The sequence below is a fragment of the Amblyomma americanum genome, chromosome 3 (genome assembly GCF_052857255.1).
Source record: "Amblyomma americanum isolate KBUSLIRL-KWMA chromosome 3, ASM5285725v1, whole genome shotgun sequence".
In the NCBI taxonomy this organism is placed as follows: Eukaryota; Metazoa; Arthropoda; class Arachnida; order Ixodida; family Ixodidae; genus Amblyomma; species Amblyomma americanum.
In genome coordinates, this window is record NC_135499.1 from 50,554,038 (window position 1) to 50,580,204 (window position 26,167).

The 26,167-nt window shown below is 50.4% G+C and overlaps 2 protein-coding genes across 28 annotated transcripts in view; both read right to left on the bottom strand.

Annotated features, from left to right (window-relative positions):
* The window catches only part of LOC144124579 (coiled-coil domain-containing protein AGAP005037), a 489,877-nt gene that overhangs the window by 191,379 nt on the left and 272,331 nt on the right, over positions 1–26,167 (bottom strand). For 2 of the 27 annotated variants that reach the window (XM_077657337.1, XM_077657336.1), the window contains exon 1: positions 20,928–21,218. The exons of 23 other annotated variants lie outside the window; for them this stretch is intronic. In XM_077657337.1, the coding sequence (XP_077513463.1) occupies positions 20,928–21,140 (213 nt within the window). In that variant the 5' untranslated portion in view covers positions 21,141–21,218. Of the gene's footprint in view, positions 1–20,927; positions 21,286–26,167 lie in introns of those variants that run through there. 2 more of the 27 variants (XM_077657341.1, XM_077657338.1) reach the window with 2 other exon arrangements.
* Positions 14,477–17,008, bottom strand: LOC144122946 (uncharacterized). Its single transcript, XM_077655895.1, has 3 exons — positions 16,559–17,008; positions 16,315–16,497; positions 14,477–14,964 (listed from the first exon to the last, which is right to left on the bottom strand). The coding sequence occupies exons 1-3, from the start codon at positions 16,668–16,670 to the stop codon at positions 14,927–14,929; spliced, it is 333 nt and encodes a 110-aa protein (XP_077512021.1). The 5' UTR covers positions 16,671–17,008; the 3' UTR covers positions 14,477–14,926.

Genomic DNA, 26,167 nt, shown 5'->3' on the forward strand with positions numbered 1-26,167 from the left:
CAATTGCAAGTGCGCTGGTCAGCCATTTCTGGCAATGGTACGGGGAAAGATAGCCGCAATCAGAGAAGGACGCATAAAAACAGTGAGAATGAAACAACACCAAGCCTACGGAGCAAGAAAAAAGCCACGAAGAGTCTACTAAGTCAATAACAAGTGCGGGTACGTCAGCGAAATTCTCAGGGGAAGCCGCCTGGTGTGAGTTGGTGCGAAATATTATTACAGCTCAGGAACTTCCTCGGCTGCCATCATCAATGTTACACTGCAGACCACAGGCTGAGACTGCCTCCAGACAAGCAGCGAAGCTTTAGAATTGAGGTGGGGCGCACATCTGCTGAGACAGCCAATGGCGTCGTCCCTTAATTGCACAACGTCAGCAAGTTGTATCTAACGTGCCGTGCTCTGAGACATCCAACTGGGCTCGGGAAAGAAATGAACTAAAGCGTTTTCCTTTTATGGCGCTCAGACCGAATTCCCCAAGAGCTTTGAGCTCAGCTGTAAACATCGTTGCTTATCAAATCCAACGTTACTGACATAATTAGTACATCTGCGCGTTAGGACTACCCATGCTCTAAAAAAGTGAATGCGTGGCCTACCAGTCACTATTTCTGTTAGCCAAGCTACTAGCCCATTTTATATATTTGTATCCCATTTCTTAAATATTCGTCATAAAGTTGCACCAATTGATTGATTGATTGATTGATTGATTGATTGATTGAAATTGACCGCTCGATCGATAGCACGACCCAAAAGGCATCGCACGACTGCATCCTTCAAAGTGTTTCTTTCAGTGGTGAAGGAGGGAGTACGAGTTGGAAACCTGCTGATTTCAATGCGGTCTGCGCGTATACGGATTTTCTTGCTACACAGCAGCACAGTAGCAGATCGCAAGCCGACTCGCAGACGGCGGAACGGCGCGATTACTCGCTGGAAAAAAAACATTCTGACGGAAAATACCATCTGCAGCTACGGTGGCTTAGTTTCGATTATAGGAGCTTGTTTTGTGTGAGTAAAACGCAGATCCACTTCGTTAGTAATTAGAGAAGAGACGAATACTACACCGAAGCAAGCAGATAACTTGTGGTTAACGATAGTGAGCCCCACTTCTCCGGAGCCCTCAGAAAAAACCGATTTCAGTAAATTGCGACAAAGATATGATAAGTGTGCTGAGAATAGGAAGAGCATGTCGCTTTGAGCATACACTTCACGAGGCTCTCGTGCTTCGAGCAAAAAAAAAATACGAAGAAACAGTACCACTGCGCTCGTCACACAACGGACTGAAGAACGAGCTCTCGGTGAATGAGAAACAGGAGCGGATTCCCCTAGCGAGCTTCAGCCCACAAACGAGTCAGCTCTGTCTGCGTATGCTCAAGGGAGCGCGAAGACCAGCGAGCGAGTGGAGTAATGAGTACTCCGCCTTCTTCTACATCTCGTTTTTAGAGATGTCCTTTTTGCGCTTTCATAAAAGTATTGAAAGAAATGCATGCGCTTAGATTATATCGGCCCAGGAGTGACAACTGCGTTCGGTCTCTGGCCCGGCCGCTCGCGTTTCAATTTGCCGCTGAGTATTTTTCAGGACCTTAAGCCGAATGCGGTTTACGAAGGGATGGCGGCAAACAAAAAAATGGTTTGGTTTAAGGGGGTTTAACGCCCCAAAGCGACTCAGGCTATGAGAGACGCCGTAGTGAAGGCCTCCGGGAATTTCGACCACCTGGGGTTCTTTAACGTGCACTGACATCGCACAGTGCACAGGCCTCTAGAATTCCGCCTCCATCCAAAAAAAAATAATAAGAACACAAGGAAGGAAGTAAAGCTGACAAGTTCACCAACTCCAGAGCCGGAAGCGAATGGGTTCGGCGAACGCTTCGGTGAGACACAAAATGATAACGCTGATTCGTGTACGGTTTTTATCTTACTGCTTAGCTTAGAACAAACAGAACGGGGAGCATTGAAAACGAATAAGTTTCAAGCCTTCCCCTCCGTTGTAAACTTAAACGTGTTTGTTTACAATCGTGCATTAATATTCGATAAGGGTGGTTCGATGGCACTGTGACATTCCTTGTGTGTGCTACGAGGTTCCGCGTTCGACGGCGCGGCGTAGACGGAGACCCAGATGACAGCGGCATCATCAATTACCCAGCCATGCTCTTTGAGTGACGACCAGAACGAAGGGGTTTAAGCCCAACCGGACCCAACCGGAGCCGCCGCCGCCGCCGCCGCGGGGAAACGGGCTTTATCCTCCCCAATTGGCGTGGCGGTTCAGGGGCGGCCCTCCCGAGCACAATCCAGGACAAGGGAACTGTCAGCGGGCCAGAGCGCGCCTTACCTTGAGGAGCGAGTGTCAGTTGATGGATGGAGAATGGAGGCCGGTGACCCGCGGGAACTGTCAGCGGGCCAGAGCGCGCCTTACCACAGCCGACGCTATGCGCTACCTCGAAGACAACCTTCTTTCCCTCGGACTCAACACGTGAAGGGGGCGAGACGATAAGTGCGGTGGTATGTTTGTGCGCCCAAGTGAAAGCCCTAGCCCCCCCCCCTCCTTCCCCTCCGGCGTGGGCGTCCTCACCCTAGGGAGTGTGGAGAAGAGGATATAAAAATCGACAAGCAGTACGGAAGCAGGACGCCCAGGACGACATCGTTCGCCAAGAGGGCCTTCAGCGCCGAAGCCCGACGGCGTGCAGCTTCTGCCAGCAACCGCTCGAGCCCAACTCCGGAGCCACTCCATCGCCCCCATGAAGTCGTCGGCACGTAAGCTCGGACGCCCCAGCCTCTGATGTATAATCTTAATCATGTGTAATTATTGAATATATCTGTTTGTTTAAACTGAGCCATACGGTGTCTCTTTGCCTCTCCGTCCCGTGTGGACCTGCGCATTATGGGGGTCATCACACTGGTGTCAGAAGTGGGGTCTCAAAAGCAAATGTCCTCTGAATGCTGTGACATTCATGACTTCAAAATTGTAATCAAAAGGGAATCACGGGACTGATTGTGGGACTTTTACCCCCATTTGAGAGGCTTGAGGCACTGGAGGGCTTGAGAAAAAAAAATGTCTGTATCTGAGGGAGCTCCCACTCCACAGCCGTCGCTCGGAGCAAGCATGCTGGCATTAGGAAGCGTCATTCCGACGTTTACGGGAGATAAGACAGGGGTTCCAATCTGCGATTTCTTTTCCATGCTAGAAGAGATTGGGAAAATGGGGGGATGGTCCGATGCTCAAATGCTGGGAATGGCGAGGTGTAAGATGGCAGGAGCTGCTCATGATTTTGCATGGCGAGACGAAAAAGTAAAATCCACAAAATCATTTGCGGAATTTAAGAAGCTCGCGTTTGAGCATTTCGACACTGAACCACGTCACGTGCTGGTACAGAGGTTCCGTGACGCCGGACAGATGGTAGGGGAGGACGTGCGAACATTTGCGTCGCGGCTTCAGCGCCTAGCACGCGATACGTTAAGTAGGGAGGAGGAAGGAGACCAGCTAAGGAAGAAATACGCGGAGGATCTACTTAAAGAGGAAATGACCGCTTTGTTCGTGGCTGGTCTGCAATACCCCGTGCGCCGGTTCGTGCTCTCGCGCAAGCCGAGCAATTTCGACCAAGCCGTGGAGGCCGCATTGGATGAGGAACGAAATGAGGCGTTAACGACAGCCGCAGCGAGAGTACGCGTCATAGAGAGAGCGGTGCTCAACCCTGAGGTTGCTCTCTTGACAGAGCGGTTAGATCGCTTAGAACAGCTGCTATCTCAGCAGGTAGAACGCCAGGTTGAAGCGCGCGCTCAACAGCGCCCATTCGCTGGAAACCGGAGACCGCCACAAAGCTACAGGCGCGGTATGCGAGATTTTGAAGAAATCGTATGCTTCGCTTGCCAGGGTCGCGGACACATCGCCAGGTTCTGCCAAAACGTGCGCCGTGGGGAGCCACAAAGAGAAGCAGGCGAGACACGCCCTAAGCAAGCCTACAGCGGGGCTCCAGATACCGAGACAAAAAACTAGATAGTCCTCCCCAGCCTGAGGAGCGTGGGGAGGGAGCAGTGGATGACGAGGTGGTGGTAGTTTGTGTGGCCGACGAGGCATGCCCTGTTGTGCGTTGCAAGTTAAATGGTTGTTGCATGGAATTGTTGATAGATACGGGGTCAAAGGTGACATTGCTTAAGGAGAGCAGTTTTAACACGCTTCGAAGGAAGGGGGACCGCGAGGTGTTGGAAGCGTCTGGTGGTATGGCAACCAAATTTGTAGGCATAACGGGGGATCCTCTTGGCATAAGTGGACTCTACCAGTTACACTTCTCTCTCGGCGGAATTGCATTGGAGCACCCCTGCTACGTATGCCCGGACACGGTGTCTCTGCCAAACGGAGTGTCAGGTATATTACGGCAGGATTTTTTGAGAAAAGGGAAGGTAGTAGTCTCATTCTCTGAGGAAGAGGTTAATGCGGGTGGATCAAAAGTTCCGTTTTTGAACAGGAGAGGGGCTGAGATTCGCATTACCGATATTGACACCCGTCAAACAGTGGGATCATTGGAGAAGGTATATTCGCGGGTTGCCGTCAGGCTGGTCGATGAGGCGGTCGTCCTTCCTTGGTCGGAGCACATTTTGTACGCGTTTGTGCCTTCAGATGTAGAGAGCGGCGCCGTGGGAGTGCTTGAGCCGGTCGACTCTCTCAGCAATGGCCTGAAGGCAGCCGCGTGCCTCGTGACAGTTAATGACGCCCACAGAGTGCCCCTACGGGTGGTTAACTGTAGCCAGCAGCCACTGAGCCTTCCCAAGAACAAAACATTGGCTTTCTTCACCTCTGCGATAGAGAAACGTGAGCCCACCGATACGGTACTCGCAACTGTAGAGCATGCTAGTCCTTCGGCTGTTCCAAAGGTGTCGTTCGATCTTTCTAACGTAAAATCCAGGGAGAGGGAGGCTCTGGCTGGTTTGCTGAACGACTACTCGGAGGTATTCGCCGCGTCCAACCTGGATTTGGGCTGCTGTGGCGTTATAAAGCACAGGATAGAAACCGGCACTTCATCGCCCGTTTACCAGCGTGCGTACAGGATTCCTTACTCCCAACGTGAGGAGATGGAGCGGCAGGTGCAGGACCTGATTGATCGCGGCATTGTCGAACACTCAAAGTCACCCTGGGGAGCACCAGCACTATTGGTGGAAAAGCCAGATGGCTCGTATCGATTGGTAGTGGACTACCGCAAACTAAATGCCGTAACTCGCATCGATCCATACCCCATCCCCAATATACAGGAGACGCTTTCTCAGCTGGGCTCTGCCAGGTACTTCACGGTAGTGGACATGGCGGCGGGATTCTGGCAGATAGCAATGGATCCGGCAGATGCCGAGAAAACGGCATTCAACACGCCCTCAGGGCACTATGAATGGAAAAGAATGCCGATGGGTCTGGCCAACAGCCCTGCTGTCTGGCAGAGAACCGCTGATGTTATCCTGGCAGGTCTTCTGGGGAGGCTGTGCTTCGTGTATATGGATGACATAATCATATACAGTGACAGTTTTGAGAACCATTTGCGCGATATTGAGAAGGTTTTGGTGCGACTAAGAGGCGCGGGTCTCAAGCTGAAGCCCTCTAAGTGCCAATTCCTCAAAAACGAGGTGAAATACCTCGGGCACGTTGTTTCAGCTGACGGCGTGCGACCGGACCCTGAGAAACTAAGGTGTGTCTCGGATTTTCCATCCCCGACTAGCGTCCGCCAGGTCCGGCAGTTTCTCGGCCTGATCGGTTACTACCGAAGGCACATAGAGGAGTTCGCCAAGCTCGCTAAGCCGCTCACCGCCTTAACAGCCAAAAATGTCGCCTTTCGCTGGGACGAAAACGCGGAGAATGCTTTTGGGGCCCTGAAAAGGAAGCTAATGAGTGCACCGCTGTTGCGCCACCCGGATTTTAATTTGCCCTTCGTTATGGCCACAGATGCGTCAAAGTTCGCAGTTGGTGCCGTGCTATCTCAGGTTATCGAGGGCAAAGAACATCCCGTTGCTTTTGCTAGCCGACAGCTGAGCCCCGCAGAGCAAAAGTACGGAGCTACGGAAAGGGAGTGCCTCGCCGTTGTCTGGGCAGTAAAGCACTTCAGATGCTACCTTTACGGCCGCAAATTCAAGCTAGTCACAGACTGCCATCCTCTGAAATGGGTGATGAGTGTCAGGGACCCTAGCTCGCGACTCGCTAGATGGAATCTACACCTGCAGGAATACTGCTTTGAAGTTGAGCACAAGTCAGGAAAGACGCATCTGAATGCTGATGCACTCAGCCGCACAGCTGCCGTGGCAGCTATAGATGAGTTTGTCCCCGTAGTCGACCCCGCCGAATTACGCACAGAGCAGTGCAAAGATCCTGATCTGAAGCGAATAATCGAAAGCTTAGAGGGCGCACCGTCTCACCCCGAACAGCTAGGTTATTTCATTGGCAAAGACGGCACCCTGTGTCGGCGCACGAGGCCAACCAGGAAAGGGAGACCAGAGAAAACCGCTTGGGAGAGAGTCGTCATACCTCGGTCGTGGACAGAAAGGGTTCTTCGCGCGTTTCACGATGCGCCATGCACCGGTCATTTTGGCGTAGCGAAGACACGCAGGCGTGTGGAGCGTTTGTACTTTTGGCGTGGCATGCGACAGGATGTTAGAGACTACTGTGCGAAGTGTCATTCCTGTCTCGAAAGAAAAACACCCAAGGGACGAAGACCAGCTCCAATTCAGCCGTTCCCTGAGGTTTCGGCTCCCTTCGAGCGGACAGGTATGGACATAATGGGCCCATTGCCCACGACCACTTCCGGAAACAAGTACATTTTAGTATTTGTCGATCACCTTTCAAAATACGCGGAAGCGGTAGCACTCCCAGATCAGAAGGCAGACACGGTTGCAAGAGCATTTGTCGAACAGATCGTGCTCCGACATGGACCCCCGAGGCAACTCTTGACAGATCGGGGAACGAACTTCGTGTCGCAGCTAATGAGGAGAGTTTGCGAGCTGCTTAGGATCGCTAAGAAGCAGAAAACACCGTACCATCCGGCTTGCAACGGCGCGGTGGAGCGACTGAACCAAACCGTGGCCGGGTTCCTGTCGCATTTTGTTTCGCGCGACCAGCGGGACTGGGACTTGTGGCTCCCGTATGCAATGTTTGCCTACAATTCCGCAGCACACGAGAGCACGGGCGAATCGCCATTCTTTCTTCTCTACGGCCGAGACCCGGACCAGCCTAGTGAAGTGCCAGAGGGCCCCCGTCGTGTCCCATACGCTTCACTGGACGACTATAAGGTGGAGCTAGAATCGCGCTTGCAAGTGGCGAGGGACATCGCAAAGGAGGCCTTAAAGAAAGCGGCGAAGCGCAGGAAGGAGGTGCACGATCGCAGTGCTAGAGACGCGCCGTTTAATGTGGGGGACAGCGTGTACATTGGAAACGGCCAAAGGCAGATTGGGCTAGCTCGTAAGTTCCAGACGAAGTGGAGAGGACCGTGCGAGGTTGTCGAGAAGCTTTCTCCGGTAAACTTCAGAGTCCGAGACGTGAACCGGCGCTTGATAAGGATACACGCAAATCGCCTCAAGTCGGCACCGGTTCAGTATTCACGAAATGAGGAAAGGGAAAGCGCGGATTTTGATGGGGACAGAAGTGAAGCGGAGCGCGCAGATAGTTCGCAAGAAACGCCCTCTCCTGCATTTGTTCGGCAGGCGCCAGAGGTGACGGCCGGAATGCCACCGGATTTACTTCATGCATTGCTAGAAGAAGAAGCGCACGAGGTTGCCGCGCAGATAACGCCAGGAGAGGCTCCTGCCACGAGCCCTCGCGAGTCCCAAAGCAGACAAAGGGTCACAGACTTACTTAGTATGACTCATGAAGGCCGATATCCGCTGCGAAATCGGAAAGCTAAGTCGGACTAATGGTGTAAACAGAGCGGAGTTGTGAACTGGTCAGAATTGTGTAATGCCGCAGCTCATAACATTGCTATATGCGTATGTGTTAAGTTATCGGAGTTAGTAGTTAAACCTTTCTGTCATTAAGTAACACCTTCCCAGGAGAGCATGCGGAGCGCATGCAGAACCTGCCCTACTTCCTTTCGTTATCTATATTTTTGTCTGTGCCGTGATCGTGCTAGAAGTGGGAGCTCCTTTGTAACTGTGGTAAATTTATTTCGTCCAGTTTGGACTAGAAAGGAGGGGCTTGGGTGCTGAGTTTCATGTTTATCTGTAAAAGAAGATCAGTGCTGCCCCTGGAGACGCCAGTTATGACAGCGGAGGCATATGGTGTTGTGCAGTGGTGTTGAGTGCAGCGAAAAGTGTTTTGTCGGACGCACTGTGCGAGGCGATTCAGAAAGACAAGGGGAGCTGCAGGGACTCAAATGTTCGGAGAACATTCTTCTGGAGGGTGAGCGAGTGTGACATTCCTTGTGTGTGCTACGAGGTTCCGCGTTCGACGGCGCGGCGTAGACGGAGACCCAGATGACAGCGGCATCATCAATTACCCAGCCATGCTCTTTGAGTGACGACCAGAACGAAGGGGTTTAAGCCCAACCGGACCCAACCGGAGCCGCCGCCGCCGCCGCCGCGGGGAAGCGGGCTTTATCCTCCCCAATTGGCGTGGCGGTTCAGGGGCGGCCCTCCCGAGCACAATCCAGGACAAGGGAACTGTCAGCGGGCCAGAGCGCGCCTTACCTTGAGGAGCGAGTGTCAGTTGATGGATGGAGAATGGAGGCCGGTGACCCGCGGGAACTGTCAGCGGGCCAGAGCGCGCCTTACCACAGCCGACGCTATGCGCTACCTCGAAGACAACCTTCTTTCCCTCGGACTCAACACGTGAAGGGGGCGAGACGATAAGTGCGGTGGTATGTTTGTGCGCCCAAGTGAAAGCCCTAGCCCCCCCTCCTTCCCCTCCGGCGTGGGCGTCCTCACCCTAGGGAGTGTGGAGAAGAGGATATAAAAATCGACAAGCAGTACGGAAGAAGCACGCTCAGGACGACATCGTTCGCCAAGAGGGCCTTCAGCGCCGAAGCCCGACGGCGTGCAGCTTCTGCCAGCAACCGCTCGAGCCCAACTCCGGAGCCACTCCATCGCCCCCATGAAGTCGTCGGCACGTAAGCTCGGACGCCCCAGCCTCTGATGTATAATCTTAATCATGTGTAATTATTGAATATATCTGTTTGTTTAAACTGAGCCATACGGTGTCTCTTTGCCTCTCCGTCCCGTGTGGGCCTGCGCATTATGGGGGTCATCACAGCACTCTGTTGTTGAGTGCGAGACCGCAGGTTTGATTCCTGTTTGCGGAGACCGCGTCTGGATGACGACAAACTGCTAAAAGTTTGACACGTATCTGCGACAGCGAAAGACGCAGTATCAAAGTGCTCTTGTGAAGCTGCTGCCGGAGTCATTGTGAGCGGTAACAGACTATGGCGCCGTGACATCACGTGAGGCATCATTCGAGGGAACCAATCACGCGTACGCCCGGATTATCACTGCGCAGCTCGAAACGTACCACTCCCCTATACCACTTATGCCTATTTCTGCCGCGCCTTCCTCGAAAAAAAAAAACTTTTCTCAATCAAAGTTATCGTGGCCTATTGTTAACGACAAATGCGTCATCATCAGAAAATTTACAATAGCTCTATTATTGCTTTGACCAGTTACAACACTGTTCTAATGAGGTGACGAATTTGACACTCCAAAAAACACAGGCATCTCTCGACGTTGCACTCCGGATACCGCTCTTGAAGTACAGTTTATAATATCTGCGGGACTGATGAAAGGAATGGTGATCATGCGCGCGGCCTCCTTCTTGCAGTTTACACAATAAGCGGGGGCGGCCACCCGAAAAGAGAGACTGCTTCAATAGATGGCGCCACCTGCCTCCCTTGATTAGAGAGAGATCAGTTTACCACTGCTTCGGTTAACATTACATCATCTGTAAACATGTCGTAACTACCTCTGATCGAAAGCCGCTTACCTAAAGCACTTTCTGCATAGAAGTCGCCGCAGAGACAGCATGATACGTTGACCCAACCTATGCACAAGGTAGGGCCAAAAACCCATTTTCCGTTCATTTCACCCCAAAGGCCAGGGAAAAGCTTGTACCCGTTGTATCAACGCTGAATACCCGGTGCCACTGGGGATCGAACCCCGCACCCCCCGCATGCGAGGCGAACGCTCACAATGAGCACCTGTATGTGCGGCCTGACGATGAGGATGTGTACTACACATCACCTTTCACTGGAATACACATAGGACAGTAATTTCAGGGCACGATTTATGAGCCCTTTAGCCGGCATCGATGAAACATCCTTTAGGTTTAAAAAGAAATCTATTACGTCCAAGGCCGACACGTGCTCCAAAGAAACCCGCCAGTATTACGTCGAAAGTTTCTTTTTGTGAGGGCAGCAATAACGTTGGCAAATACTATTTATCTTGTTTATAACTATAGTTCACTCCACTCATACGCCATATACAACAGCGCAGTGTTTGCTTCATAGACCTTACTTCACATGGTCACAGATGCTATTATGCTAATGTTCATAGACTGCGGTACTGTCTGAGTACTATTTTTGTTTGTATTTACGTTCTATAAATAACCGTTCATTGTTAAAATAGGCTGCATTTGATACGCCTTTTTTTTCTTGCTGCTCATTGTTGACAATAATGACTTGGCTGTGCAGTTGCTGTGCTGCATTGTGCATTACGTTACCATTTCTCGTGCAGTTTCTGCCCGCGCGCGGGAGTAGCCAGCGTTACTGTCAGGCACCGGCTTATACTTAGATGTTAACGAAAAAGTAAAATCTTGAACCATCCCTACAGCACGGCGTGCCTCGTAGCGTAGTATAGCTTAGGAATGGAAAATCCCCTCAATATCCTCAGGTCCCCTGCCTTCGCCCATCTCTTAAGTATGTCGACAAGACCTGTCAGTGGGCATATTTCGAACACAAGGTCACGGGTACGACTGCCGACCGCGGCATCGGATACCTGGACACATGGTAAGGAAGAGGAGGAAGACGAGAAACCCCTGCACTGAGGTTGGGCCGCAAGTTCGAGGGTCCGCAGGACGTGTGGGTGCTCGATCTGCGAAGCAACGAGGATGGCCGGCTTTCGAATGACACGAGCTCATTATTTAACCCTTGTGAGGTCATGAAAAGAATTACGATCCGTAAATTTAAATGCGCGTAAAAGCTTACGAGAATCGCCTTTTTATAGTGAACAACGCGACGGAGGCGGCAGAGGAGAATGAGAAGGGAACAAGCGTCGTTCTCGTCCTTGGCCTCTGTGCCAGCTAAATATGCGTCACCAGCTGTAGTCCGAGCAACTACTGAATGGGAACTACCAGAATACGTTATCAAGCCAGTTAAAAGGGAACTAAAGATTCAGTATCATTTTTATTGCCTTCTTCGCGAGCATAAGTGAGTCCACTTTAGTCCGCCTTGGAATACTGCAAACAACCTGCTAACAAGCGAAATGCCAAACCAGCAGTCAGTAATCTTCGAGAGACTGAGCATTGTGAAAATAATTAGTTCACAACGAGTACAGAAAACATGCAACAAACTTCGCGAGTTCTTGCGTGCATATAGACCCCCCCCCCCCCCCACCGCGCCAGGTGAGATAAATAAGTACCGAGCTGCACACAGGAAGGAAATGTAGTCGATCCTGGTCCTGTATGGTGCTTTGCCATAACAGGCTTCCGAAAGCTGTTCTACCGATACGACTAGTGCCGCAAGTCGGCTTAGTACAATTGAACTGCTCTAAGCGTAGTGCCCAGAAGCTATGGCAGCCAAAATCATTGCCTGCGTTGATATCGGGGACCGCCGAAATGACTTCTTTTCCAATGTGAACATAAGTTCGCTCAATAACGAGTTCATCCGTGTTCATCGCCAGCCTGCCTGTCGGTAGTTCGCGTTAGCGTCCCGGACTGCCCTCACCGCCAAGTGGCAATATTTTCTGACGTAGTATGATGACGTCAGCAGAGTTTTTATACCACCATCCAGATGGCCCGTCACTTTCTTTGAAAAACTACCTTAGCAGCTTGAGATTGAACTACTGCTCTTCTGCGAATACTGTGGGCATTAGTATAACAAGTTACATTTCACTTATATCCGTTACAAGTAGCTCTAATTGACGTTCCGACCAATAGACGAGCGTACACGTTTAGAGGTAATTTCTTCGTTCGCTACAGTGAACTGCTGTATAGTACATATACTTTCTTGTTTTGTCATGTGGGTTCGCGAAATAAAACACCTGCCATTCTTTTCCTTCTGGAATTAGATAGTCACTATTCGTGGGGTCAAGGAGTCCACTTAAATATGCCATTACTGATGTACAAAAGTAATAAATAAATATGGTCATATATGCCTTCACTAGTGTACTAGTCACGATAGCCGCCGCGGTGGCTGAGTGGTTATGGCGCTCGGCTGCAGGCCCGAAAGACGCGGGTTCGATCCCGACCGCGGCGGCCGAAATTCTACAGACCCGTGTGCTGTGCGATGTCAGTGCACGTTAAAGAACCCCAGGTGGTCGAAATTTCCAGAGCCCTTTACTACGGCGTCTCTCATAGCCTGAGGGCCGTATTCTAAAACGCTCCTTACCTTACTAAGGGCGCCTCACGCACCGTAAGGCTACCTTATGTCAATTCTGAAACGTCCCTTACTGAGGAGCCCTAAGTTAGGGTCTCCTTGGTGCTTCCCCACGCTAAGGGAGCCGGCATGCTACCTTCATGCTTCCTAACCCCTGAAGGGTTGCTTTCCCACAAGGGTCTGCACACACTACCGCGCGCACGTCCCGCAGCAGCTCTGCGCGCGCGTAGCGAAGACAGCCGTCGAGCCAGCCGAGCAAGCGCGAAGTGCCTGCAAGCCCCGTCGTCTTTCTTCCTGTGGCGCGTGATTTTCGTCGAGTGTGCTTCGTGAGTTCACGACAATGCTGTCACGCGCGTACGTCTCGGACGACGGCAGTTTTGAAGCCTACGGAAGGTTTTTACGCCGCGCAGATGGACTTCTGCACGGCGATGTTTATAGACCTCCGGTGTCGCCTCAGCTGCGGAGTCTCGCAGATCGCCTCAACCCATTGGAGCTCTACAACGACCACGAGTTTTTAGCACGCTACCGCTTTTCCAAAGAAGCTGTGCTAGCCTTACTGGCGGAGCTGCAAACTACGGACAAGGCAGACAACAGAGGAGCTCCGCTGCCACCCGCGCTCAAGCTGCTCATTGCACTCCGCTTTTATGGGACCGGTGGCATGCAGACTGTTGTGGGGGACCTTGTGAATGTGTCGCAGCCTGCAGTCTGCAGAAGCATTTGAGAGATGACACAACTGATATGTGTGCGTCTGTTCCCCAAGTATGTGAACGTGCCGAACTCAACGGAAGCAAGGGCAGCGATGACGAAGTTTTACGAGATCGGTGGGTTTCCCGGTGTCACGGGGTGCATTGACTGCACCCATGTGCCCATCAAAAGCCCCGGTGGGGATGACGCTGAAGTCTACAGGAATAGAAAAGGTGTCTTTTCGATAAATGTGCAGGTAAGTGAACGCCGTACACTCTTTGAGTAGTGCCTGCCTATGTTTACTCACTGTAATAGTTACTAATCGTTATGTAATAATATTGCGGTATTTGTATGAAGGACAGTACGTGATGGTAAATGTGAGCAAAATAACTGCCATTAGGGCAGCTTGAAACCCCAAACCCGTACACTGGTAGTGCAGCATCAATGCACCTCATATTAAACCACATACCCTGAGGTTAAACGCACACAAACGTGTCTGCTACAGTTTGAGTTTTCTTTCTTTTACAGGCTGTAACAGGGCCTGCGCTTCAGTTTTACGACGTCGTCGCAAGGTGGCCCGGCTCGGTTCACGATAACCGAATTTTTAACAACAGTAGGGTCATGGTGAGGTACGAGGACAAGGAAGTACCTGGCACTCTACTTGGTGACCAGGGATACGCATGTTTGCCTTATCTCATGACACCACTGAGAAACCCTCGAACGTCTGCACAAAAAAGGCAAGTAAGACAATTTGCGTTAGTGATCTCAAGTACACAAGCCTATTATCTTGTCTTCCTTTTCTCATAGGTACAACAGGAGCCACATAAAAACTCGCAGCTCTATTGAGCGCGCGTTTGGAGTGTGGAAAAGAAGGTTTGCGTGTGTGAGCAAGAAACTGGAAACGAAACTTGAAAGAACAACTGCAATCATCACAGCATGCGCAGCTCTTCACAACGTTGCCTGCTCTTTGAGGGACCCACTTCCTAATGGAGATGAGCCAGAACTTGAAGAGGATGATGAAGCAGGGCCAAGTGTTCCTGATAGCCATCTGGGCACGCAGCATAGAACCCGCCTTATCGATCGTTGCTTCACGAGGGACCAAAGTGACGCAAACGACAATGAAATGGATTCCGATTAGAGGTAATACTTGGCGATTACTGCAGTGTAAAATGTTTGCCTGTACTAAGGAGGCTGAAAAAGCTATTAAAAACTGAAAATCACATGCAAAAAAGCACAATGGAATGTCCCTGAGTCCAGTCGAAATTTATTTTGCCCTTTATGGCATCTTCAAGCCGTTGTGGTTCGTGCTTTTCACTGCTTCAAGCTGCTTGGAAAGAACAGCTTGTTTGAGTTGCTCAGTTTTTAGTTTCGCTCTCAAGACCCTCATTTTCAATTTGTGAACGGCACTTCTCTTGTGTCTTTCATCCACATATTGTTCTTGTTTTGCTGCATGCTCATCAGTAACCATCTTCATTCTTGACTTGTGTTCGATGCGCCTTTGACTTTTGTCATCCTCCGCAGCCTGAAGACGAGCCTCGAGCTCAGCAGACAGCGCCTGCTCGACAGCCACAGCTCGACGTCCTTGCCTGCGGCGCGCTGCAGGCTCTGATACTTCATCCAGGCTGCATGGTGGTGCAACCCTCTCATCCTCAGTTGACGGCCCAGCAGCACTGATGTCAGGTGCTGGTGAGGCCAGCAGCGTGGCATCAGAAAGTCCGTCCTCGCTTTGGAAGATCACTGTAGACTGCAAGAATTGTAAATAAAACATTCTATTGTCCAGTTTGTTGCAGATTACTATTAGGAATTTTTCGTACTGTGCACGACTACCAACCAGGCAGGCAATACGAACTTTGTTGTCATTGTTTAAGGCATGGCAGCTTGCAAACTGCGACTTCAGGCCATCAGCAGGCAGATGGCCTGCAGGACAGTGGTGCACCAAACAAAAGCTGCAGTGGTATAGTAAATTTGTAAACTTAAGTGGTTGACAACCGAAAGGCTTCCTTCTCACACCAGAGGTGCCCCGCCGGAGGCGGTCTTTCGATGATTTACCATGTCAGAACTGAATCATGACTTAAAGTTTTATATACAGAACATTAGTTTCCAGACTGCATGGCACGCCCTCCAACTTCGGCAAATAAATACTCTCCCTAAACTGCACGCAAAAATAAACATTAATATTATTTAAAACCTGCGAAATTCCTAGCAATGGACTCGAAATGACTGGTTTCATGTTACGTGTCCAGCCCAACAGCTTCTGTAGTGTACTGTCATTCCTTCATGAAAAAAAGCAAACGTACAAACATTCCTCGTCGTACAAACATTCCTCGTCATCTTAACTGAAGGAATTTTCCTTGAGGTTGGTTGACCTCCGGATCTCCCGGTTGTTGGGCATAAAAAAATTGTTTGAGGGACTGCCGCCGTCGCTGACAACAGTGGCACCTGGACCAGCTGACAGTTCCCACAATGAGCTAAGCCGTTCCGTCGCCAGCGCTTTACTGGCCCTCAGGTTGGCACAACCGCTGCCAATTCGTAAGGTAGAAGCACTCAAGGCGCTTTGTTAAGGGCACAGACACTACGCGAATGCTGAAGCGAAGGGAGCTCGCATGGCAGCCATGGACAAAGGGACGCCGAAGCGCGCCTGAACCAGCTTCGCACACCGCGAGACACCACGCCGTTTATGGAAATCGGCCCTTTCAACAGCCACCTGTTCAATGCGCTGCTCTTTGCTTTCGACGGGGCGCTTCTGGCATCGCGGTAGCCACTGTAATCGCAGTGACAAGTGGAACTGAAGGCTCCGAAAAACTATTCGACTGAAGACAAGAACGCATTCTTGTCGCTAGCCAAGCGGACGCCAAAAAAAGATTCTTCGAATATATCGACAGCAGCAAGTGTTCATCAGAAGTGGCGACCATTACACTGTTCACAAGACAAAATAATCTCATTATGATAGCACCGCCAACTACAAAATTTCCTGACTGCAGACAAGTATACTTTGGCGAACTGCATTACATAGGGATAGGAAAAATGTGCAGCTATGAAAGCAGCAACAGTAAAAAAAATATATGGTAAAAGCAGCGCAGTAAGTTGCACTTACCGTCGTCACTCTCGTCGAGCCGGGCATCTCCTTGGACCATGCTGGCGATTATATTTGAAACGTCGGCGCTGGCTCGAGGCCGGTCACTGTCAAAAGCGTTTGGTGCCGTCGTAGTGATGTGCGGCACAGTCGCTTCTATTTGTGAGAGCCTTTTGTCCACCGGCTTTGGTGGAGGACCACCACCTGTCATGAAACATGCACACTTCGATTAGTACTTATCATTTGCAAAAGCACGGAAACTTACCTGTACCCATAACTCCTCTTGATAGCCTGGCCAGTTCTTTCTTCGCCTTCTGCTTCATGTTGTCCCACAATTTCTTCAGTTGCTTCACTTCGCGAGGTCGCACATTCGGCATGCTATTATATTCACAGCACAACCGCTCCCAAGCTCTTCATTTTGCGATGAGTGAAACTCCGTCGGTTTTCTTACATTCAACTAAATGTTTGTATTTTCCTATCAGCTCTTGAAGAATATCTTTCTCTTCCCCGGTGAAATACAACTTCCCGGGCATATCGGTGTAAATAACATACACAACCCGAGCACAAACGACACACACACGAGAACCGCTGCCCCCCGCCGGTGGCAGCGGTTCTTGTTGCCAGACTCAGTTTGCTTCGTTGCCAAAATCAGACGTTTTAAAACAGTCAACGAAGTTTTTACGAACTAGATAGACACTGTGCTGACGAATAGCAAATAAAGGTAATTTTATGAGCAAGTTCATTTTAATTTTCGCAAATAGTGCTATAATCTTTAAGAGTTCTTGTGCATAATCTCGACACCAGTACGGCCATGACACCTCCCTTCCTCCGTAAGGAGCTCCTTTCGTGAGGAAGCCCTAAGGAAGCTTTCAGCATTCCGAGCGACCATCTTCGGCCGCCTTACGTTTAGGCAGCATGAAGGCCTCCTAACTAAAGGTAAGGAAATGGTGTAAGTTAAGGAGCGTTTTAGAAGACGGCCCTGAGTCGCCTTGGGACGCTAAACCCCCTTAAAGCAAACTAAACTAGTCACGATAATTTGCCCTAACGTGGCTTCCACCTCATCTCCATTCGCACATGAATATGGGCTCACGCTCACGCTAAATAAAATCTTCGATGTGCGACCAATATACATGCATATTTTAAGCAAACGACGCTATGGCTGCCAGCAACAGTTGAAAACTTGAGACATCATGCGCTGGTTCGAGTCGCAATCAAGACGAGAAATTAACTGCTTTCATCGCAGCAGAGGGTGCATTCGGGCTGGTGGGTAATCCTTGCGGGCCCTCATGGCACGAAGAGGCATCGTACACGAAAGCAGATACGACACACAACGCAAGCGCTGATTTCATCCATACTTATTACTGTGCGCACACAGGCATAGAAACGGGCGCCGCGCAAGCGTTGTCTCTTTTCTTCCCCCGAGTCCGTGTTTCTTACGCCATCAGCGTCCGCTATCTCTTTCGTTGCCCCGTCCGCGAACGGGCCCGGTTTTCAAGCCAGCCCACACAGCAATCCCAGAGCGTGGAAATTAATTGCACAAGACTCTAATGGCGACAGTTACTTTCTTTTCCACGGGTAATTACCACAAAAGAAGGTTCACTACGATGAAAAAAACTATCGTTTTGAACCGCTGCAAGGCTTGAGGGAAACGAAAAAGGGAAAGCAAATCAGCATCCATCATATTCCGCGGAACAAGAGATCGATGGCAGCCAAGGAGGGTGGAAAAAAAGGAACCCGATGCGGAACGAGTAGCAGATGTAACCGTGACCAAAGGCTTTCAGGGGCACTGAGCAAAGATCTTTAGCGTTCCATGTGCCCTCAGCGCCCATCACCGGCTGGTTAATCGGTTCGGCCGCAACCCTGTGCAGCGTCCAAGCACTCAGTGGCGCCCGCTTTGCCTCGGCCCGCGACTCCCTGTCCGCACTCTGGTACCACCGGTGAAAAGGGCCGACCTCCCTGCTTCCCTTTGTATCGATTCGCGGGCACCGCCAGCTCGTTAAAGCCATCGCAGCGCGCTTCCGATAACGGCCCATAGTTAACGGCTCGAGAGGGGGAACCCCCTTCGAGTGGGAGGCAAATCGTTTGCGCGCCAAGCGATGCGCGCGGGAACGCATTCGAGGCGCAGCTAGAAGTAGTTATACTCCTCGGAGTTCCTCCTCGGCACTACGTAAAAGGCGAAAAAGGGAGACTTTATGCTGCGGCTATAAGCACGTGGGTGTAACTGCCAGTCGGGTCAGTCTTCATGCAAGGAGACAGTTGGGACGCCAGTTCTTCAACGTAAAACAGGGTTTTCTCGATACACGCTTCTATATGCTTAAGTTTTTCCTGGCTGTCTTGACTGCGAGGACCGTCGTTTCTGGTTCTTGTGGCAGCTGCTGCTATAGTGATATATGCCTGCCTGTAGGGTGAAATGAGCTCTCGTGCCTAAATGAAGCAAGGACAATCGTACATCTTAAAATATAAGTCGTAAAAGCTCAAGTGAACGCAGCCTCGCATTATCTTCGTTTAGAAAAATAAGTGCAATGCTTGGAATACTGAATAGAGACAATAATAGTTAACAACCGCAAGACTCTGGAAAATACTTGTCATTAGAGCAAAGTTCGGTTGCCGTTCAGAAGTGCGACCATCAAACAAGATAGGTGGAGGCGAATCTATAGTTCTTAATTACAACCTCCACAAATCTTCTCGTCATTCCGTTCTTATTTACGGTTGCCTCCGGTGTGCACGATAATGTTCCTTGTGTTCTGTGAGCTAAAAGGAGAAAAAAAGCACAGCACTGCGAGGCCTGCGTCCGCACATGAGAAAGAAGTCTGGCAAACCACTCAAGAACTGAGCAATTCGACGCTTTGTGCTGGTCGTAGATTAACAGGTGCACAGTCCTCCATGCATCGGTTCTGAATATTGTATTGTTTGGGCCAGAGTTGTACGTAATGCGTTACAAGTAATTGATTACTTGTAATAACTTGCATTTTATTCGAATTATGTGGTACATTTATCAGTTTTCGCAACGGGCAACGTTCTAGCCACTATAATAATTTTGTCAGCAATCGTATGCTAGTAATCAGTTTCTAGTCGAAGAACAAGTTGTAAAATCGGGAATAACTTCGAGAACATGAAATTGGTGCAAGCAATGCTGTAATGGCGGCTAGTTGATTTGTCAACTTCACGTTGGCGCGCTATAATTTGGCACGAGGACTAGTTACAAAAAGACATAAAAGGACTAGTTACGTACGTGTCTTGTCCTGTTTTTTTTTGTAACTAGTCCTTGTGCCAAAGTATAGAGCGTCAACCTGAGCTTGGTGGCAAGCACCATATGCTAGCGCGGATTATTTCTAGTCGTGCTGCGAAAAAGCCCAAGTGGAAGGATGTCCGGTGACACAAGCCCAAGCGGCCTGCATTTGACTAGCTCGTTTCCCGTGGTTCGCATTTTTTCGCTACGGCAAAACAGAACTTCATGTTTAATTAGATTTGCCCCGTCAAGTGTGCGAACAACAATGAAGCACGACAGTTTTCATAACTAACAGCTGTTTCGCAAGGTCTTCGTATGTCACAACTCCGCCTTCAATGTCGCTGCTGATGCTTTTTAAAGGAAACGTGGGGAAAATACCGACGAGAATTTGGAAAAATAACTGCTGGAGAAAATTAACAACGCATGAATAGCGACAGGCAACAGTTTCAGCAAGCCGTAACTGCTCGTTCTTATCCGTGCATATTTATTTCTCTTATGCGAAGAAAAGTTGATGGGAAATTAACGCATTAGTAATCTATTACTGTTTTGTAATTGCTCAGCTACTTTGGGTGGCTTTAGCTAAACAGCGAAATAAGTTACATTTCAGATGAACCAATTCTAATTGCGATCGGTTACTTCGTTTTTTTAACGCCTACAAGACTGGTTTGGGCAAGTTGCAGCCATGTATCCAAAAGTGTTTTCGTAGTTCCAACTCGCTAGTGATTCTAATTTATATTTCTGCTCGCGCCAAGCTAGCCCCAACGCAGCCCTGAGCCGCAAGAAATATTGCTATCACTTCCAGCACTGTTCGTGAGAACCACGAGGAACGTTCTTCGTTTTGGTGCATCCCACGCAGTGAGGATTCCACCGGGAGATTGGAAGTAGCTTCACATCCTGCGCTCCACACTGATTATAGACAAGGAGGTAATATTCTCACTGATTTTACGGACGAACTCTGCGGTTGTTCGTTGTCCAAGCAGCAGGAGGTCCAAAGCAGAAAGTGCGCAGCGAATGAGTCCAGCTCCGACGTTGCGGCCGTTAATAATGCCCAAGCATGCCTCGCTGAAATGCGAGGTTTCCCTCGTTGCTCTCACAAGTGGGAACAAGCATGCGCCCCTCTGAAGCATTGCACTCGGACAGAGAAGTGCTCAGTACATAAGAAAGCGCGCAAGACGAAGCGGGAATCCTTTTCGAGAGCGCATACCATACTGAGTAAGAAAGCTATCTTTACGCGCCCCCGTTCCATAACCTTTCTCCTCCCAGGAAGAAGCATCCCCAGTCCTCTTCGGGGACTCGGCTCTTCCCGAATCCCCTCCCGATCGGGAGCGCTGCGCCGACCGCCCACGCCGCAGCCGAGCGCGACTGTCGCCTCCGCGGCGCGAGGAGAGAGGACAGTGGCACTCACGATGTCCTTCTGTGATCCCGAGTGCTTGACCGCCGACGCGGAGGCGTTGGCGGCTGCGTTCTTCTTGGACGATCCGCGCAGGGGCCCCGTCTGCAGGACGCGCCGGATGAGCTGCTTGTGGCGCCCGGCGGCCGGCGGTGCCGGCGGCTCGGGCGACGACTGGCCCGACGAGCTGGGCGAGCCCGGCCGAAGCCGGCTCATGGCGCTCAGCATGGACGGCAGGGCTGCTCCCCGGTCTTGCGCCGCCGACCCGCGCTGTGCTGGTCGGCCGCCGCGGGGGAGAAGCGGGAGCGAAGAAAAGGGAGGACTTCCTTCCCGCGTCGAACGAGCGGCCAGCGCCGCGACGCGCATGCGCCAACCCCCCACGCGGGAAGCGGTCGCCACGCGCACAGCGGGGGTGGGCGTTGATTCCCGAAAGTTTCTTCCCTTTGCCACCCTTCGCGCCCCGCTCGCTCTTCCCCCGTTCTCGCGGCGCACTGGTTGTCACGGCAACGGGGCACCAAACCCGTTCTCTCGCCTCCGGTAAGCCCTCTCCCCCACAGGCATCTGGCCCATCATCCCAACCTGCCGCCGAATTTCGAAAGCGGTGGGGAGAGTACGACTGTCCCGCTCTGGGCAGGCTTAAGGGAAAGGCTCGTCGCACCCGAGTTTGGCGGCGCGAGTGATTGTTGTCCATCCCAGCGCAGTCTTCGATCTGGTCCTAAACCTTCCTCAGTGGCGCCGCCTGAGAGCCGGTAGGGAAGACCACACGGTGCTTTCGCATCGAGTTGCGTTCGCCGGAATAGCGGTGGCGCTAAAATTCAGCTGAGGTTGCGAGAGTCTCGGTTAGACGCCACCTGGGGGCGCCACTGGTTTCCAACAGGTATCCAACGAGGCCAAGTTGCATTTATTAATACAGACTAGAAAACCAAAGCAGTCATTAGGTACGGCGCAAGCATTCTTTTAGCAGATTTCATTAGGCCTCAGTTTATGTAAACTTCTGCGTTATTTGCTTTTAATGACCGTGTAGAATTCACTGCAAAGCGTACCATCGCTAATGTTCACGTGTGGCCAACGTGGTTACTAAGGCGATCAGAATATTTGAGACTGTCTCGCATCACTGAAAGACTGTATTTATTTATTTATTTTCTCTGAATGCGCTTTCCTTGCGAATGGCACATCGCACCACGTTTTCTGTGTTTCTGAAATTTGCTGCAGTTCGAGTGCGTAGTGTTAGCGCTTGATATACGACTGTATATGAGAAGTGAATGCATAAAGGCACACTTCGTTTCTTGTATTTATTTTTGAGGATTGGAGGATAAATGAAGTCGAATACTAACATTTGTGGCGCGAGAAATGCTGGACGAAATAATCCGGTTCATATTGTGTTCAGGTAGTGATTGAAAGTACTGATATTTCGCGCAATGCCAGTGAGTATGAAATACCGAGAATGAGTGAGGACCGAAACAAATAAAGCCGAACGATAGGCCTGAAATCAATATAATACTTTCACAATTATTTTGAACCATTTAGCAAAGGACGAATAATTCGAGACAGGCGATAGAGAGTTTTAGAACACTGGGGCCCTATCCCGCTGATCGATAGGGTTCCTATGTTCTAAAACTTCCTATTATGTCACTAAAAGCAGCTTTTTTCCGCACTATAGGAAAAAGGTTTGCCTGGTATTAACAATAGGGAACAGTATTTGGCGCTCAGCAGCTTGCTCATATCTCTGGAGAGAGAGAGGTACATAACCGACCCATGTTGAATGCTCTCATATAAAGAACACTAACTAAATAAAAGAGAAACAGAGAGGCTAGAAATTACGTCAGCAGAAACTATGGGAGTGATGGAAATGAAAGTCGTAGGTAACAGATAAAAAGACAAAAGGTGTCATGGATTAACAAAAAAAACAAATATCAGCCGGACTGACCCATTTACAAACACATATCGTTTTCAATGAATGAGACAGCTCTCTTAAGTTTTCTAGCACTATAAGTGACTTTTTTAGCAGTATTCTGCCAAAATATTTGTCCATTATTATCATTAAATGTGCACTTTATATTTATAAGAAATAGGTATAAACATATTCATTTTTCGAGAAATCAAACTGCTACGTTGTAATACATTAAGTAAATATAAAAACGCATTTGCCGCTTGAACGCTGTGCGTTCACTAACTGCAGATGTGCTCGACATCTGTATAGTGCAGAAATTGTTTAAACCATTGCCCATCCCAAGCGGTGGCAGAGACACCAGTAGCTGTAACTCCGTATGGAAATTGTCTGTCAAGAAGAACATCAATAGATATGTGGCATGGATCATAATCATGTCTCCATCGTGCACACTTCGTACTCGTGCTTAGCATCCTCCAATTCGCTATTACTCTCACTTTCTTTGCGAAGAACGACTCGCTCCTACGTGACCATTCGCCGGTCACGTGATCCCCCCCCCCCCAACACCCGATGGTGCCCGTCAGCGGGCGTTCGCGAACGTTCTCGCGACGGGCAGCGAAAGCGTGAGTGGCGACAAGACCTATTCGTGCCTGAAGCCAAGCGCGAGTGTCGTGCACTTCGTGGCCACGTCGGGCACCGACGCCAGCTACTCTCCGGATTATTCGTTTCAGGCCACAAGTCTAACCGTCGCGAGTTTTGTCGCGCACGGTCATCGATTCATGTAAAGCAATACGACACACGCATCGATCTCAAAAAGGCTGCTTACTCTAAAGGGCGCTCAGGAAAGCATTTCTGCGCAGGCCTAGGGAACAGTACTTGAAACCGTGTCAGTGGAAGGTAGTCCTTCATACTAAAATGGCTTATGCCATTCTGATCACCTTGTAAAGGAATAAACGAATAAGGCATAACTCTGACGCATGCGCGTCAGCTGCACGGTGACAGGCTCCGAAAATACTTGGCACTCAGGCTCAACAATATTTACTTTCGGATCCGGCCACCAGTAATTTCTCTGCTAGATCCTGTAAGTGAAGCCACTTCCGTTATTTAAATCGAAAAGGCTGCAAAAGTGACTGGGGGCTTCGCGTAGCGCCTGAGTGAGTAAGCGCACTCAAAACGGCGCTGCCTAAATGCGCGTCCCGCGCACCGCGGCTTTGAATAACACCAAAAGCGACGTCCACTTTCAGTGCCGTCGCACACATCTTTCGTGCCACTACCGGGGATGGCGTCCAGACAAAGGCCTTCAAACGCGGCTTCCTTTTTCCTCGAGCGGAGCATTAAGCTTCGCTGGCCGTGACCAGCCGCCTTCGTGTGTCGCTTGCCCCATTGCACTTCGCTGCAGCCCTCTGTATATATAGGAGGTCGACAGCACGCAATGGCGGCGTTATAGTGTCTATAAGTGTCACGAAGTGCTACGCACAATGGGAGCGTGAAAGCGGTGTGCCTCGGCAAGGGCTGAGCCAGCGGAGCCGTATAAGGCGCCTTAAAACACTGGCGCCACGAAGGGTGTTCGCCACGACAGCGCTGGTAAAAAGGCGCAAGCCGGAACGCCGCACACTGCCGGGTGAAACGCGGGTGCAGTGTGGCCCAGGCTCTGGAAGGAGGTCCTCACTCCTCCTAGCTCGGCACATTCGCGGAAATGCGCGGTGGACTCTGAGCGCTGCGCTTTCGAGAACACTGCTCGCGCCTGGCGTATATGCAGCCCACGCAGTTCGCCAAACGAACGCCGCAGGGCGCGCTATACTGCACCGAGTTTGTTGGTCTGATGTAATTGCGCCCACTCTGTCACGTAAGTGGGCTCGCAACCGTTCTTTCGTGTTTTTTCGCGCCTTCGATTGTAAACTGTATTAGAACCTCGCGAACGGCGCATCCGTCGAGAATGGGCCAAAAGGAACCGATGCGAAAGGAAAGAGAAAGCGGGCGAAGCGAGGGAAGAGGGGCCCGGGTTGAAATGTCAACGCGGCTCTTTTTTCCCGGCCCAGAAGGCGCAGCCAATAAGGCGCTTCACCTGGTCGCTAAGGGCAGACTTGTCCACATGAAAGAACGGTTTTAGAGCTTCCGTTGCAGGTTGTTTCGACGAAGAGGGAAGGAACTAACGAAGGCGACATCACCCTCCGAAAAGTCAAAAACTTCACCTGAAAGCGGAGAGTGGCAGCCACCGTAGTTTACGATGTTAACCCGAAAAGCGTGCTCTTCACAAAGCTGGCGTGAGTCGCGGAAGCGCAGTATTACTTCCGGGTGCCACTGCTTCACAGGACTATTCCAAGCTCACGCCCGGCAAACAGGACTTCCCATTCCAGGTGAAGACGTGTAAGGAAGGCGCCTCAAGGGATTGGCCATGTTATTACGACCGCAAGGTTTTATCGAGAAATTGTTCACGATGAACTCCTGTTTCAGAGGTCCCACCCTTCTGAGACAAAAAAAAAAATCTTCGAAATATGCTGTGGCTTCTTCCCTCTAGTTTAAGCTAGAAACGAAAAGAAACCGGCCACTTCTTTTTGACCTCATATCTGCCCTGCTACGGAAATACTATCCGAATGCCTCTAATAACCAGACATATTTGACATATCCAGTTGCGAAACTTCCGGTAGGGTCCACGTATCAAAAAAACGGCGGTCCGAGATGACCAAAATACGGGTCTTTATAGATTTCCGCGCCACTCACGCTTAATAACGCAAACCCTGTTGAAGTTGCAAATTTCGAGTTTGTTGATAAAAGCGCAACCGCCTGGCAACAAAATCAGTTAACCATATGAATTAACAAAAAACCATGAATATAACAGTCCAAAAGATAGATTACGAGGTAAAAGTAGCTAAGAAAGGACCGCTTCAAAGAAAACAGCCACATAGGGAAACAGCTTTTATTTTCCCCTTAAAGGGACTATGCAACGAATAAAAAGTCACTTGTAAATGTTTTCAATGCTTAGAAATGATGCTAAGAAGCATTCACACCAAGTGTGAGCCTTCAGAACTGAGCCGGCAATTTATTATGAACTTTTAAAAACCGTGTTTTTCAAAATTCGCGGGCCGATTGGTGTACTCGTAGTGACCCTATTTTAGTTCTAAAAGACGTCATACTACCCATGACGTCGCCAGGCCACCACACGCTTTCATTCGCTGGAGCCACGGCAGCCACGACGTCACGGGAACACTTCCGGTAGCCGTGAAAATCGTCTGATCGTGCCGCCGCGCGAGCCTCTCGGGCAAGCGCGAGCCAGGGCATTGCCTTCGCGCTATGGTTTCAATTTTCCTCTGCCGCCTCCTTCTGTCGGGAGTTCCGGAGCCACTCGCACGGCTCTTTGTGCGCACGC

Bases quoted from the DNA above. Each gene is read 5' to 3' on its own strand.
- LOC144122946 (XM_077655895.1), bottom strand. From the start codon at position 16,670: ATGCCGAATGTGCGACCTCGCGAAGTGAAGCAACTGAAGAAATTGTGG. The intron at 16,498-16,558 runs GTAAGTTTCCGT...GTTTCATGACAG, and splicing joins AAGAGGAGTTATGGGTACAG to GTGGTGGTCCTCCACCAAAG. The intron at 14,965-16,314 runs GTAAGTGCAACT...CAATTCTTGCAG, and splicing joins GCTCGACGAGAGTGACGACG to TCTACAGTGATCTTCCAAAG.